The sequence below is a fragment of the Fusarium subglutinans genome (genome assembly GCF_013396075.1).
Source record: "Fusarium subglutinans strain NRRL 66333 chromosome Unknown NRRL66333_c0000003, whole genome shotgun sequence".
Lineage (NCBI taxonomy): Eukaryota > Fungi > Ascomycota > Sordariomycetes > Hypocreales > Nectriaceae > Fusarium > Fusarium subglutinans.
The window spans coordinates 572,290-587,435 of NW_023502066.1; the positions used below are offsets into that span (position 1 = coordinate 572,290).

General features: G+C 51.6%; 6 protein-coding genes across 6 annotated transcripts; 3 read left to right on the forward strand and 3 right to left on the reverse strand.

Moving 5' to 3' along the window:
* Window positions 1-1,050: 1,050 nt before the first annotated feature.
* Window positions 1,051-1,570, reverse strand: FSUBG_784 (ubiquitin-40S ribosomal S27a; the record flags this gene model as incomplete). The annotated part of the gene is made up of 2 exons (XM_036686185.1): window positions 1,051-1,137; window positions 1,193-1,570. The coding sequence occupies 2 exons, from the start codon at window positions 1,568-1,570 to the stop codon at window positions 1,051-1,053; spliced, it is 465 nt and encodes a 154-aa protein (XP_036543800.1).
* Window positions 1,571-2,235: 665 nt separating this feature from the next.
* FSUBG_785 (40S ribosomal S2 protein6E) lies at window positions 2,236-2,966 on the forward strand (the record flags this gene model as incomplete). The annotated part of the gene is made up of 4 exons (XM_036686196.1): window positions 2,236-2,258; window positions 2,410-2,537; window positions 2,592-2,694; window positions 2,867-2,966. The coding sequence occupies 4 exons, from the start codon at window positions 2,236-2,238 to the stop codon at window positions 2,964-2,966; spliced, it is 354 nt and encodes a 117-aa protein (XP_036543801.1).
* Window positions 2,967-3,634: 668 nt separating this feature from the next.
* On the reverse strand, window positions 3,635-5,562 carry FSUBG_786 (uncharacterized protein; the record flags this gene model as incomplete). The annotated part of the gene is made up of 2 exons (XM_036686207.1): window positions 3,635-5,406; window positions 5,463-5,562. The coding sequence occupies 2 exons, from the start codon at window positions 5,560-5,562 to the stop codon at window positions 3,635-3,637; spliced, it is 1,872 nt and encodes a 623-aa protein (XP_036543802.1).
* A 425-nt stretch (window positions 5,563-5,987) lies between these two features.
* On the forward strand, window positions 5,988-7,424 carry FSUBG_787 (uncharacterized protein; the record flags this gene model as incomplete). The annotated part of the gene is made up of 1 exon (XM_036686218.1): window positions 5,988-7,424. One exon carries the CDS (start codon window positions 5,988-5,990, stop codon window positions 7,422-7,424), a length of 1,437 nt encoding a protein of 478 aa, XP_036543803.1.
* A 1,267-nt stretch (window positions 7,425-8,691) lies between these two features.
* On the reverse strand, window positions 8,692-13,312 carry FSUBG_788 (structural maintenance-chromosome 4; the record flags this gene model as incomplete). Its single annotated transcript, XM_036686229.1, has 3 exons — window positions 8,692-8,928; window positions 9,049-12,405; window positions 12,452-13,312. The coding sequence occupies 3 exons, from the start codon at window positions 13,310-13,312 to the stop codon at window positions 8,692-8,694; spliced, it is 4,455 nt and encodes a 1,484-aa protein (XP_036543804.1).
* Window positions 13,313-13,665: 353 nt separating this feature from the next.
* On the forward strand, window positions 13,666-14,684 carry FSUBG_789 (nuclear pore complex assembly; the record flags this gene model as incomplete). The annotated part of the gene is made up of 3 exons (XM_036686240.1): window positions 13,666-13,819; window positions 13,869-14,104; window positions 14,157-14,684. 3 exons carry the CDS (start codon window positions 13,666-13,668, stop codon window positions 14,682-14,684), a joined length of 918 nt encoding a protein of 305 aa, XP_036543805.1.
* Between the last annotated feature and the right edge of the window lie 462 nt (window positions 14,685-15,146).

A 15,146-nucleotide genomic window follows, 5' to 3' on the forward strand; every position in this document is an offset into this window, starting at 1 on the left:
GCTCTTCCTATTGTTTGAGAGCGTCTGGTTTATGCTGTCTCTTCGACAGAGCGTTCCAGGAACACGGATAATGGGAGATGCATCTTCAGTCATGATAGACGTTGCGCAAGGGTAAGTCGGACTCTGGTTCAACGTCTCCCGCCCAGCAAACTCTCCTCGCGCGGAGTCTCAAACGACTCGCTCCAACAGAAGCATCGCCCCCGGCGACAGCGATGGATGGCACGCGGGAGAACTTGCTTCCAGGGCCCTTGCGCAACTGTTTGAGGAGTTTTTGTAGGATCTTGATCTCTGGCTTTTGGGCGTTTGAGGGCATTTGGCTTGATTGTAAAAGACTGTTTTTCACTACGAGGGAAAACTCATACCCTTTGTTTACAAAAACATGCAAATTCACTGAAGATTGCGCTTGTCGTTTGCCGTGATTGGGACTGTGAATGCACAGTTGAGCGTGTATGCTCTCGTGGTGATGGAGACATCATAGTCAGTGGCGCATGAACATACAGGCTCAAGAGAGAAACTGAATAAGTGACATTCATTGTAACCTTCGTACGCTAGTTATCTGAAGCCTGCTGCTGTGCTCTTGACTCACCCTTGTCCGATCGCTTGGTGTTGACGACGTGCCCCACCAGGGCAAACGAGGCTCTGGCGAGATGAAAATTTCACCAGTGGACACCAAGAAATTCATGCGAGGCTGCGAAATTCAACTGATAAGGATTGATATGAATGATAGTTGCAAGGGTATTGGCAATTTTGCAATGGCTTTGGGGGTTTGTTGAGTAGGCCATAATGGTTACCGTACAAAGGACATTCCTGACTGAATTTTGGTGCAGGTCTAAGTGGCAAATCACCATGACAAGCAGACAGAAATGTCCAGGTACAAGCAAAGTCACAGGAGAGAACGGGTTGTGTAATTTAACAAGTTTGTCGTCTCAATCAAGCATGCATTATCTCAGAAACCGGATGTGCTTTATGCTACAAAAGCCCGTCAACGCCCGTTTTTGGCACCCAATCCGATCCGTCATCAATCCCAATTCAAATCCCTTGGTCATGCATTTATTGCTTGTCGAAGACGTAGGTGAGGTGGCAGCGACCGCAGTACTGGCGGTCCTGCATGGCAGCCATGAAGACACCAGCGCCGCACTAAAACGGTCAGTTTCCATTTGATACAAGTCATGGATGCAGGTGTAAAACTTACGGTGTCGGCGGGGCACTCGCGTCGAAGTCGCTCGATCTTGCCGTCAGAGTCGACCTTGTAGTACTTGAGGACAGCCAGCTTGGTCTTCTTGCGCTTGTGCTTGATCTTCTTGGGGGTGGTGTAGACCTTCTTCTTGCGCTTCTTGGCCATACCACCACGGAGGCGGAGGACCAGGTGGAGGGTGGACTCCTTCTGGATGTTGTAGTCGCTCAGGGTGCGGCCATCCTCGAGCTGCTTGCCAGCAAAGATGAGGCGCTGCTGGTCGGGGGGGATACCCTCCTTGTCCTGGATCTTGGACTTGACGTTGTCGATGGTGTCGGAAGACTCCACCTCAAGGGTGATCGTCTTCCCCGTGAGGGTCTTGACGAAAATCTGCATCTTGCCTAACTGAGACGGTTAGAATCCAGGTTCCCAAGTGTGTGAAGCACGAAGTGTCCGGCTGCGTCGGGCGGAGTGCTGTCTCGTTCTTGCGCGTGCGACATCTCGAGTTTTTTTTCTTCTCGAAGATGAACGGCGTGGCTGCTCAAAGTCGATAATAAAAAGCGTCGAGTTGTGCGCGCAGAGAGAATTGCGATTCGATATAACAAAAGAGCAATCCTCAAGTGAAAGGCAATGAAGCCCTCACAGAGACGGGTATTTGCAGCATCTTTCAGACGTACCTCGACAATAAGAACTATTGCCTTCCTAAGCAATCCTCAGATGGTGCGAATTGGGGTTGAAGAAGATCGACTTTTGGTGGAGGGCAGCGCTCGTTCAGAAAACAACCAGTCCAGCCAGTGGAGTCTGGTCACATGATTCAGGGTTTTCACTTTTTTGGGTGAAACTGGTGCGGTGGATCCCGCTGACCTCAGCGTCTGCAGGCTTGAGATCCCGGCGTCTTTGCCCTAGCCACCTGCCCACCAAACCAACCCGAGAAAAGTGGACTGGCCCTCAACGTCAATCGACTAAACGCACATTTCAAGAGAGCGCCTCTTCTCTTCTTCTTTTCCTTTTTCTCTTCACTTGCGTGGACCTGAATATTTACATCAGCAGCAACCGTCAAAATGGTCAAGAAGAGAAAGAACAAGTACGACTTCCCCTCTCCCTGCCTCCCTCCGCCTGCAATCGCATCGCACACCATCATCGCCGACGGAGACGAAACAACACCAACTGTCGCGATGATGCTCGACAACGATTGAACACATACTCTGAACAAAATGCTAATAAGCTTTTTACAGCGGCCGAAACAAGAAGGGCCGCGGCCACGTCAAGCCCATCCGATGCAGCAACTGCTCGCGATGCACCCCCAAGGATAAGGCCATCAAGAGATTCACCATCCGCAACATGGTTGAGTCTGCTGCTATTCGTACGTCTTTCTCCCTCGCTTGTCCCAACTTTTCGCTTACAATTCAATTCACAGGTGACATCTCGGATGCCTCCGTCTTCGCGGAGTACACCGTGCCCAAGATGTACCTGAAGCTGCAGTACTGCGTCTCTTGCGCCATTCACGGCAAGATTGTCCGGTACGTTGTCCTCCCCGGGAGTGTGACAACTGCGCCCTGGTTGCGTATGTGCTTCAGATGAGCCTTGGAGTACTTTTGAAATCATACACACTCCCAGACCTGCTGCGCAGTTGATGCACACACTCCCAGTACGTTTCTCCCCGCCGAATTTGAGCTGACCAGAATGTTATAGCGTCCGATCCGTCGTTGGCCGACGCAACCGTGCCCCTCCCCCTCGCGTCCGCTACAACAAGGACGGCAAGAAGATCGTCCCTACTGCCCCTAAGGTTTAAGTGGGTTGATATGGCTTGTCTTGGGATGGAGTCCGGTTATGATAGCATCATTCAAAAAATAACGGATGGGATGAATACCTCTGGGCTTATGAGTCTAAGAGATTCTAAAATTGAATCGGACGACGTTTGATGTCCACACGTCATTGACAAACACTTGCTTGTTCCTCTCTTTGCTCTGTGTGATTGATGTGACTGTTTAGTCTTGATGTTGAATGTATGTGACCGAGTGTTACGTCGCTTCCAGTGACCTTTTGTAGATGTGCGTTGAATTGATCTCATTGTGTAGTCTGTTGTCAGATTCGTCTTGCCGGTATGCTACGACCCAATTGACTGATATTTGATGTCTTCCATTGCTTCGGGTACATCTGGTTATCCTTTGGAGGCTGTCAATTTATTTGTGTATGTATTTTGAGGTAATGTGCTGTGATTGAAGTGCTAATAGTTTATTGTGGTGGACTCCACACACTAAATAGGATGAAGTCACATCCAAGTTCGAGAGACATTCCTACGATAATTAGTCCACGGCGAACGTCTGTTGGACGATGAAAGTCAATCGACATATTAAATGAAACTTCGAACAAATCGACGATATCTAAATAAAATTATTCAACGAATTACTCCTCATTGCGTGGCTGATTGCTCTCTCAGTAATATACCCCCAAACTACCCTAAAACCCTCCATCAAACTGCTGCACCAAATCCGTGCCATTCTCCGAACAAGCAAACGCATCAACACAAACACCGCCACCACAACAACTTCCCGTCAAGCACAAATACCCATCCCCGCAATCCCCATCAGCTTCACAGCTCCCCTTGTAATTCGTACACTCCGTCCACTCAAACGCAATGCCTACACCCGCCGCACTCTTACCGCACACGCACCCTGTGCCGGGGATGATGGCGTCGCGGGGATACGAACATGTAGCGCCTTCTCCTTCTGCGACAGCGCTGTTGGGACAGCAGGCGATGCGCGATGAGTCCTGTACCGTGATGTTGTAGGGTTTTGTTGTCTCGGGGGCCCAGTTGAGGGTTGTTATGGCCGGTATGCTTGTTGCACCGGCGATGAGGGTTAGGTTGAGGGGGATTTCGCCTTCGTGGAGAGACTGGCAGATGTCGTTTTCGAAACTTCGGTGGGTATTGTACACGTCGATGTAATCCTCCAACGCGCCCTGTGAGGTCTCTGTATTCTTGGTGAAGATTGCTCCGAGAGCCTGCCAGAGCTGGGTGTACGCTGTCACAGCGGCATCAGCCTCTTGCTTTGCTCTGCTGCTTGACAGACCCTGATTGGCAAGGTCTTTGCGAAGCTGTTCAGGGTCAACGATATCTTGTCCTGATTGTTCGAGCGTGGTGACGACAGTGGACAAGTCTGGGCACGCACCACCGAATGGATCTGTGCTGATGAAGTCGACGACCTTGTTCTTGATAGCCAACTGACATCTCAAGGAGCCAGACTCAGACCCTGGAAATGTACACTCAAAGTCCCAGCGACCGGTTTCATTATCAACAGCGACATCGGCACAGACTGTATCGCCTACAAGAAGCTGAGGATACTGTCTGACCGACCTGTCAACGGGATTCCCGCATTGGTCATGCAGGTACAGAATCTGACTGAAGTCCAAATCCTCGGCGCGCTTGCGTTTGAGCGCAGCACATTGTACACCCGCCAAGTCGGCAATCTGCTCGTACATATCGTCAATCGAGATCGATATGTCGTACGTGCAGTTACTGCCCGAGAAGTGAATCCCCTCAGCATCAAGCGTGACCAGATACCCATGAGTATCAACGACGGAAAGCCTGCCCCGATGAGAAATGTCGACATAGTAGACCCCACCTTGTTCATCGCGAACAGTGAGATACAGTGGATTAATGCCATCCTTCTCAAACTCAACAGACTCGATGTATGGAATGGGGATTGAGACGTTGTCTTCTCGAAGTCTCGCGTTGTACAGCAACGCTCGGCGGGTCGAATCACTGTCTGGGTTGGGGAGAGTGTAGCATGTTTCTTGCGAGATGGCGGCGGTGCGTGTGACGTGGGTGAAATTTGCGGCAGGGAACTCGGGAACGCCAGTTGTTGTTGCGTTACTACCCGGTGACGCGGGACCGTTGGAGGCGCCGGACGTTGAAGTTGCAGCCACAGGACTCGAGAAGGATGTAACGGTTCCAGTACTCCCAGGCGCAGAGCTCGTTGTGTCACCGCTTGGAACAACACTTTCGCTGACGGTAGTGCTGGGGACCTCGTTTGAGACTGTTGGAAAAGGCAGAGTTGGGATTTCAGAGGTTGGTACACTGATAGTTGGGAGGGAGACGATGCCTGAGATGGACGATGTGATGTTCCAACCAACGCCACCGCTCTGAGAACTGGTAAGAGCTTCTGACTCTGTTGGAAGAGTCACAATTGAACCAGACTCAGAAGAGTCGACTGTCCTAATCGAGGCAGAGCCTTCAGAACTCTCAGTTGTTGTGTTCCAACCAGACACAGTGTCACTTCGGGCCGACCCTGACGTTGCTTGAGACACTGTCGGCAAAGATACACTTGGGAACGGAACCAGCGATGAAGTCCCTGTCTGCGATACACTGATCGCTGGGACCGAGACATTACCTCCAGGCGCAGAAGTGGTGCCATTCCAGCTCGGAACTGCGCTGCTGCCTGGCACTGAGGTTGTTTCAACCCCAGACTCAGTCGTGATCGACTCACTCGGCAGCGGCAGTGTTGGGAACGGCAATGTTCCACCTCGAGTTATACTGATGGATGGTATAGTGAAGTTGACACCTGGTATAGTAGTGCTGTTCCGATCTGGGAACTGATTCCCACTTGTCTCTGGGCCTGTCGTGAGAGTATCGCTTGGGAAAGGCTGAGTTGGAAATGGGACAAAGGTTTGCGACGGGGATATACTGATAGTTGGTATAGTCACGTTGCCACCGGATGGTAGGGAAGTGCTATTCCAGCTTGGCGAGATGTTGCTGCCCGATGCTGCCTCAGCTGACGAGAATTGACTCGGTAGCGATACCGTTGGGAATGAAATGAAGGACTCGCTGGATGTACTGGCGGTTGGCACTGAGGTGTTACCCCCAGGAGGTAGAGACGTGGCGTTCCAGCTTGGCGAGACACTACTCCCTGATGCTGAACTTGGAAGGGATGCTGTCGGCGACGGGATAAATGACCCGCTGGAGGTACTGGCAGTCGGCATCGAGGTATTGCCACCTGAAGGCAGAGAAGTGGTGTTCCAACTTGGAGACAAACTGCTCCCTGTTGTGGCCTCTGCTGAGGATGACGAACCCGGGAATGGTACTGTCGGGAATGGTACTGATGACCTACTCGATGTGCTCACCGTTGGTACTGATACATTACCACCTGATGGGAGGGAAGTACTGTTCCAACTTGGACCCAAGCTACTGCCCGAAGTGATCTCTGCGGAGGAGGGTTGCGCTGAAGTCGAAGCACTAATAGTCGGTAGCGAGGTGTTACCACCAGGAGGAAGAGAGGTACTGTTCCAGCTCGGGCCGACACTGCTCCCTGAAGTGAAGCCCCCTGAAGACGTTGGAAAAGGCACCAAGGTCCCGTTGGAAGTACTTGTAACTGGCGCCGACGTGTTTCCCCCAGACGGAAGAGACGTGCTATTCCAGCTGGGTCCGAAGCTACTCCCCGAGCTTGCTTGGCTTGATACCGACGAGGTTGGAAACGGAACGAATGTGCCACTCGAGATACTAACTGTCGGTACCGAGCCATTCCCTCTCGACGTGGTGCCATTCCAACTTGGACCTACACTCCCACTTGGCGAACCACCAGAGCTTGTGGAGACCGAGGCGGTTGGGAACGGGACGAACGTCTCACTGGATATACTGACCGTAGGAACTGAACCATTGCCCATCGAAGCGGAGGTAGTTCCATTCCAGCTTGGCCCTGTTGTGCCACTAGATGAGGCCCCAGATGCTGTAGGGAAGGGTACGAAAGTTCCGCTGGAGATACTGACTGTAGGAGCTGAGCCATTACCTCTCGAGGTAGACGTGGCGTTCCAACTTGGAGCCACACTACCACTCGATGAACTCCCAGAACTAGTGATGTCCGATCTTGTAGGAAAAGGCACAAAACTTCCACTTGTTGAGAGACTGATAGTTGGAATCGAACCATTTCTTGTTGGGACCAAAGTCGTATTCCAACCTGGACCTACACTCCCACCTGTCGTCCCAGAGCCAGTGGTCACAGACACCGTAGGCCCCGAATCAGTAGGGAGAGGCCCTGTCCCAGACTTACCGCCGCTCGGGGCAGTAATACTCGAGTTCCACCCGGTCAAAGTTCCCGTCAGACGTGTCCCACTCTCCACAGGACTCGACGTCGAGTTACCAGGAATCGACCACGGTAGCGAATCGCTCGTAGCGCCAGATCTTGTCATTCCAGATGAATGGGTCGATGCTTGTGATGTTACACCCGAGAGACTTTGGGTACCGTTGCCAGACTGAGAATGAGATGAGGTAGATGCTCGGTCTTGGCTTGAGAAGGATGCTGAGAAGGGACCTTGGGTATCTGCTGGTGACTCTGTGGTGGTGTTCCATGAAGCTGCTGAATCTGATCTTGCGGAGCTTTCGCTGGCTGTTCCTGTAGTTGGATTGCTGCTGTTGGCGTATGTCGTCCTCGGGACATCTCCTGTTGTCTCCCGAGCCGTCGTCTCTGCACCAGACGTTGCAGTCTGATTCCACGACCCTTCAGTCGTCGAATACGCTCCCCCAGTTGTAGTCTCAGCATACGTCCCCGAACCAGGCTGTCCCACCGACGCCTCTATCGAATCCGAGTATCCCCTCGTCCTAGACTCCGTAGTGCTAAAACTCGCACTCGTCACAATACACTCACACTGCAACTCATAAGCAACCATCCAAACTCATCACGAACCACTCACATATGAAGCTATCCTCGTCTGATTATACCTCACATACTCCACGGGCGTACTATATCCCGCACCGCAGTGATTCCCCTCAAGAACACTCGAACAAAACTCGCCATCGTCTTGAATGAGCGATGAGTAAAGATCATCATGTGGACAAGCGATCGATTCGTTCCAGTTTGCCGGAAAAGCAGTGACCAAGTGAACGACAAGAGGGAGTAGCATCAACATGATGCGTAAACGAGTGTATAGCGATGAGCGAGAATAGCCAAAGCTTGCCTTGATTGTAGGCGTTACTTATAGGACGCACAGCAGCCATATCCCAATGTCGAGGCCGCCCACGTATAATCTGCCGAGACACAACATCGTTGACACGCAAGACATACATACAGAGCCGAGAAAGACCGGCACTTGCTGTGTGGTACGGCATCGACGGCTGCGAGATCGAAGGGCGCGGGTGTCTGCAGGGGTTCGCTTGGGGATCCTTAATGTCCCAGGTCTTCAGGTCTAGACGCGCTCGGTGACACGGGAGTTGGTTCCTGGATCGTGGGACGCGAGGGTGATACGAGGGGAGGACGGGGTTCAGGTTGAGTCTTTTTCACGGCGTGATGGGAGATGGCAAAGTGAGGATGAGCGTGAGTGACGTGGCATGTGAACGTTAGCTGGACACAACGGGAGTAGATGAAGCACTGTATCGGTGAGCCGAGGAGAGGTCAAAGATGAGGGATATCAGAAAACACCAAACATTGGATATATCATAAATCTAGCCTCCATATCATTAGAATAACCCGCCAAAGCCATATCCATAGTCATCATCATCGTCATATACAAGCCCTCCCTCTCACCCATTACCGAAAGGGCAATATCGTCGTATTACCCCCAACCTGCGTGCGCTGCTGCGACGAGTGTCCCGGCGGTCTCGCGATGTAGTCCTTGTTCTCAATAGTGACACTCTTGGTCATATGATTGACCTTGTACACACCCACCAACCGCGCCGCAAGCTCAAACATGTTGTTGCGCAGCGAGATGACGATGAACTGGGCGTTCTTGGTACGCTCCTTGATGTAGTTTGCCACGATCGAGACCTGCGCTGAGTGTTAGCATAGTGGTTCAATCAGAGTTTAGAGCGATCGATATGCATGAGGAATGCCCACGCGATTGTGGTCGAACTGTAGCCGAGTGTCTTGGGTTAGGGTAGTACTCACGTTTCTGAAATCCAGCGCAGCATCGATCTCGTCCATGACATACAGAGGGGTAGGCTTGTAGTGGTGCAGAGCGAAGACGAGAGCCAAACTGCTGAGTGTCTTTTCACCACCGGAAAGGTTGCTGATGTTCTTCCAGCTCTTCTTGGGGGGCATGACGCTGAAGAGAATACCTTCGCTGAAGGGATCCAAGCTGTCGACGAGTTCAAGCTCTGCGTTGCCGCCCATGGTGATCATCTGATACATTTCCTTGAGTCGGAGGGAAATGGCGCTGAAACCTTCCATGAACCCTTCTAAGCGTAGTCGGCGCAGGTCGTCGCATCGCTTCTTGGCAGAATCTCGCTGTTCAATGGCAGTTTGGAGATCTGAGGCACGAGCAGCGTGCTCTTCCACTCGTCTTCGGTACTCAGCGAGGACGCCGAGGTCGACGTTGACATTTTGAGTCTTCTCCTCAAGAGCTGCAATCTCGCCCTTGAGTGTCCTCTCATTCATGTCGGCGAGCTCGTCGGGTGTATATCTCGGAAGCTCGTTTGGCTGCCCATTGACAGATTCCTCCTCGTCCTCTTCCTCTTCTTGATCCTTCTCTTCCTCCTCGGCTTCTTGGGGAGCGTCGGTCATGTCCACATCATCCGGAGGGGCATCATCCATGTCGATGTCATCATCGTCGTCCGTCTGAGGCTTGGGCTGTGATTTGGACTTCTTGGAGCGGATGCCCGATGAGCCTCCAGTAAGGTCGTCAATATTCTGCAGAACAATCTTCGACAGCTTATCGTCCCAGTGGCGAAGTCGTGCTTGATTCTCAACAAGAGCCTTCTGGTTCTCCTCAAGCTTGTTGCGCATTTCAATCTCAACCGCTCTTGTCTCGTTGAGCTCAGCTGTCTTCTCGTTGAGCTCGCTCTTGAGCGCCTTAAGCTCCTTCTTCTTAGCGGCCAATCCTTCTTCAGCCTCCTCAGCTTGTGCTTGAAGCTCTTCAGCTCTCTCGCCCTGGTTGTTGATGTCGTTCTCAAGCTTCTCAAGATCCCGAGTAGCAGCCTCAAGCTCCTTGGACGATTTCGCATGATCCTTTGCCAGCTTGATCTTCTGCTTCTCCGCCTTGACCTTACGGACCTCAGCATTGGAGATCTCTTCGTTGTTGGAGGATATCTCCTCCTTGATAGAATCGACCTTGGCCCTTTGTGCACGAAGCTTCTCACCACCAACTTCCATGATCTTGTCTTGCAGAGCCTTGATCTCATCCTCCACGCTAGACGTCTCTTCATGAAGTCTCTCGATCTCCTTGTTGAGCTTTGCGATCTCCTTCTGCAGAGCAGCGATGCGACTGTTGTCCGAGGCCGAGGGCTGGTGCTCCTTGCTGACTTCCTTCATGCGTCGTTGCATGTCGGCGATGTTTCGCTCCGCGCTCTGAATCTCAAGACCAATCTTCTGCATCTTGGTGTCCAGCTGCGGAATAAGCTCGCCCAACTCCCTGAGTCGTGTCTCGCACTCGCGTTGATAATCTTGGAATTCTTTGAACTTTTGTTCCCAGCCATCGCGATCACTCTCAAACTTAGTGACCTGCTCCTTGCTGACGTCTGAGACGAGCTTGGAAGACATGAGACCTCTCTTGACAGTTGAGCCACCACCAGACATGGTACCGGACTTGTCAATGAGCTCACCATCGAGAGTGACTACTCGCCATCGCTTGGCGCCATATGCGATTCTGTTCGCTTGGGCGAGGTCCGCAGCAACAAGTGTATCTTGCATGGCATGGTAGAAGGCAGCTCGGAACTTGTCTTCCTTGGCAGTGACGAGGTCGAACAATCTTGGAGCATTCTCGGGTGTCTGGATAGGCGACATGTCTCGAACTCTCAGCTTGTCCAAGCAGATAAAGTTACCACGTCCGACGTTGTTCTTTCGCAAATACTCGATACACTGCTGACCAGCCTCGACAGTCTCAGTAACAAAGTTGTCGAGGGCACCACAAGCCGTTGAGATGGCGACATCGTACTTCTGATCAATCGTACCAAGGTTACCGAGACGTCCATGGAAGCCATCGATTCGACCAGACTCCTTCATGCGCATCAAGGCAGCGAGAACGTTACCACGAGCCTGTGTGTTAGACAAGCTTGAACGGGCCTCGTCGGCCTTTTGGCGCGCATTCGAGATCTTGGAGCGGATCTTGGGCTCCTGCTCAGAAAGGACTGCGAGCTCCGACTTCATTTTCTCCGCCTCCTCCAGAAGCTCAGTCTTCTCGGCCTGACAGGACTTGAGCTCGGCGCGCTTGGCAGTCTTGCCCTCCTCAATCGAAGCGATCTTGGTCTCAAGGTCTTGAAGGGCAACCGCCCCGGCGTTGGCCTTTTCTTGGAGGATGTTGAGCTCACTCTCAGCGACAGCGACGGCGGACTGCTTCTGGTTGATCTTCTCATTCCAAGGTTCAAGAGATTTCTGCTTGGCGGCAATCTGATCTGAGAAGGCTTGTGTCTTGCCCTTCAGACTCTCTCTAATTCGAGCAAGCTCAGCCTCTGCAGTCTGGATCTGTTCCTCGAGTTCCGCAATCTCCTGGGTTCGGTTCTCGATCTCCTCTCCACACTGCTCGATGGTCTCGTCGGCTTCGGCAGAGTTCGTTTCGGCGTTAGCGATAGCCTTCTCAAGCTTCTTACGCTTGTCGTCCAGGAACTTTCGCTTCTCGTCGAACTTGACACGCTCCTGCTCAAACTTGGCCATCTCCTTGACCAAAGCTTGTGTTGACTTCTCTTGTGCCTCAAACTCCTTAGCACCCTTGGCGTAGTCCTTCTCTAGGCTCTTGATGATCTGTTCGCCTCCATGGTGCTTTTCCAGCTCGGCGTCCAATTGAGCTTGCATTTGGCTAATAGCCTCCTCTGTAACAGCAATATTCTCATTGCACTTGTGAATGAACAATTGGTAAAGAGCAGATTGCTTCATCGCCAGCTCATTCTCATCGCGAATGTAGGCGATCGCTTTGTCCTTCTTGTCTTCAAGGCTGTTCTTTTCCTTCTCGACGTGCTGAACGCGACCGCTTTTTTCCATGCAGACATCATTGAGGGTCTCGACCTCGGTGGCAGATTCTTCGATGGGCGCCTTGTACTTGGAGGTACCGATAATATCCTCAAGATATTCGAGGAGGCCGTCTTCGTGTTCGTTGCCAGCCTTGGCCTTCATCTGAGCAATCGACTCGACCTCACCTTGGAGAATCAGGAATCGCTTGTGGTCAAGATCAACACCTCGATCGCGAAGGAGAGTGGTGACTGTCGTAAAATTGGATTCTTTGCCATTGATGTAATATTTGCTGGAGTTGTTCTTGAAGGCTTTTCGGGAAATGATGAGCTCGGAGTTAGGGATAACCTCATGGCCGCCGCCAGGCTGAGAAAGTTAGACTAGGATCGCAAAAGAGCAAGGATTTCCTTACCTGGTCCATGACCTCCTGGAAGTAGACAGCGACCTCGCAATGATCCAAATTCGGGAACTTTGCCGAGTTGTGAATGAGAGCAGAGATCTTGCCCTGACGCATCTTGCTAGCTCGGAAACCAAAGACGAACAGCAGAGAGTCAATAACGTTTGACTTTCCGGAACCGTTGGGCCCGACGACGGATGAGAATGAAGCATGGAAAGGGCCAACTTCTTGTCGGCCAGCGTAACTCTTGAAGTTGTTGAGTATAAGATGCGTCAAAACGATTCGAGACTTGGGCGTTGTGTCTTCAACAACAGGGACAGCTAATGTCCGTGACTTGAGCACAATATCCATTGGCTTCTCCATAATGGTATCCATAGGTTTGATCGGCTTGATAGTTGCCTGTGTATTGTCGACAACAGAAGTATTCACACTAGAATCAGTGATATCGGCCAGTGCAGAAGCTTCCTGAGAAGCTGTCGGTGAGTCTGGCTTCGGTGTAGGAGGGGCCAGATCGGGAACTGAAGAGATCGACGATCTCGCTGTGCTCTTGCGCTTACGGGGCGACGTGACCTTTGTAGGAGAACTCGCCTCTGCCTTTAATGTCGTATCAGCATCGAGAAGTTCGCTGGGCTCTGCCGAAGCAGCTGGAGTAGGCGCTTTTCTAGGACGTCCTCTCGGCTTCGGCGCAGCAGCAGGCGCAGGCGCTGGAGTCGTCGATTTGCGTGAACGAGTCTGTCTCCGGGGCGCCGGCTTCTCAGGTTCAAAGTCCTCCTCCTCATCCTGGACTCTAGAGCGGTTGGAAACATCGTCTTCGTCGTCAGAATCGATAATGGCGGTGCGCCTTGTTGCGCGCCTTGGCCGAACAGGGGAAGACATTGTGAAGGAATTACTCTCGTCACGGACAAGAGAAAAATTCGAAGGAGTGTATGCAAACAATGAATAGTACAAATAAGCGACAACTTGGGTCGGTGTAGCCAAGGTCGACTGGGTTGTTGTGTCGAGGGAAGCTGTACAAATTAGATTGGTTGCGCCCCGCGTTGGTTTGTTTAGAAATGTCCAAATCGGTCGTGTAAACAATACGTACCGGCACAGGCCGCGGGGCGGCTCTTGTTCACGTGATCTCGCGACGGATTCTTGATTGCCCGTTTCGCGATAGCTTTGAAGCTCTTGACGAGCTATCAAAACATTGGCTTGTGTTACGACAACAGTCAAGTATCCCCGTCGCCAAAATGTTTGACTACACCAACCTGCACGAGGTCTTCGCGGAGGGTCTTGCGAACCCGTACGATCGCGAGACCCAGCGAGACATCGACCACTCGCGCAAGGAATTTGATGGCGCTCTCTTCATTGATCGAGTCCTACGGGCTGTGGGCATAACAAAGGGTATGTTTGTCTCACGAACTGATCGCGACTTGCTAACTCGTGATTGCAGCCAAGATATACCCTCCCAAGACCGACAATGCGTTGAAGCAACTGCATCAGCAAGTCTGTGAATCCAACATGTCAATGCAGCACAAGTTCTCGATCTTCTACTACATCCTTCTTGATTTCGACCTAACAGCAGGCCGCGAGAGCGCCTCTGATGCATTCGTGGATGCGTCTGGTATGCCCAAGAAATATCAAATCTTCATCAAGGGCCTGTGGTATCTGGATCGCCAGGAATACTCGGTATGCTTTGCGCTTTCGATTGCCGATACCAAAGACTGACAGGACTTTACAGCGAGCGCTCGAGTACATTTCACATCCCTCTCTGACTCCCGACTTTGCCGACAACATTATGACCGTGCTCGTGCAGTCTGCTCAGGATGGCGACTACAGCATTGCGCTGTCATATTTTTACACCGTGCAGCCCAAATTGAAGACCTCAGCTGCTCTCGAGCTTCTTTTCGGCGCGATGGCGAAAACCAACATCTCAGAAGCGCTATTTTACTCCCGAACCCGATCTCCCCATACCCGCGAGTTGCTCTTCCGTCAACTGGTCGCCTCTGTATTAGACAGTCCACACGACGAGCTTTCTGAGCGGGCCAGCCAACTCACCTTTTTGCCCTTTGATAAGTCCGAGGAGGCTTGGTTCGAGGAGTACCTCCTACACGGCAATGGAAAGACGCATAAGAAGGCAAAGGACACGCTTGTCATGCACAAGATTGCGTGCGATCAGTTCTCTGATGTGGCAAAGATTCGACATGGCGGACAATGGTCTGGAATTCTGGAGGGTATCAAGGGTGGAATTAATGGGCATGCTGAATAAGAGCCATTGACATTGGTGTCACGTTCTCGATGGTCATGCATAGCGTAGGCGTTTACTTGGTCATTTTTGTCATTTTAGAACGTTCGAGATTGGTATAATGATGAGTTCAGCCTAATCCTGTTGATATACTCCCAGTGAGAGTTGTAATGACGCTGAATCGTGCCAGCATTACCATGTTTTACTACTATTACCCGACATATGTCCATTTTCTGAAAACAAATTTGCAAGCTAGCTGTTTACTGGAATACCAATTTTCGTAGCTCGAGAATGGGGGCTTCGGCATTCATATACCAAGATGATGGAACCCCAAGCCTGAGCTCGGGACTTCAAAGACAGGAGTCAAAATAAAGAGGTTTGTATGACCATCTTGAGGAATGCGAAATAAGTTTTTCAAAAAGCGCATGTCTGCCTTTTGCTTCTTCCCCGGCCCTTTGCCCTCAAAACGATGGATCTTGGAGAATA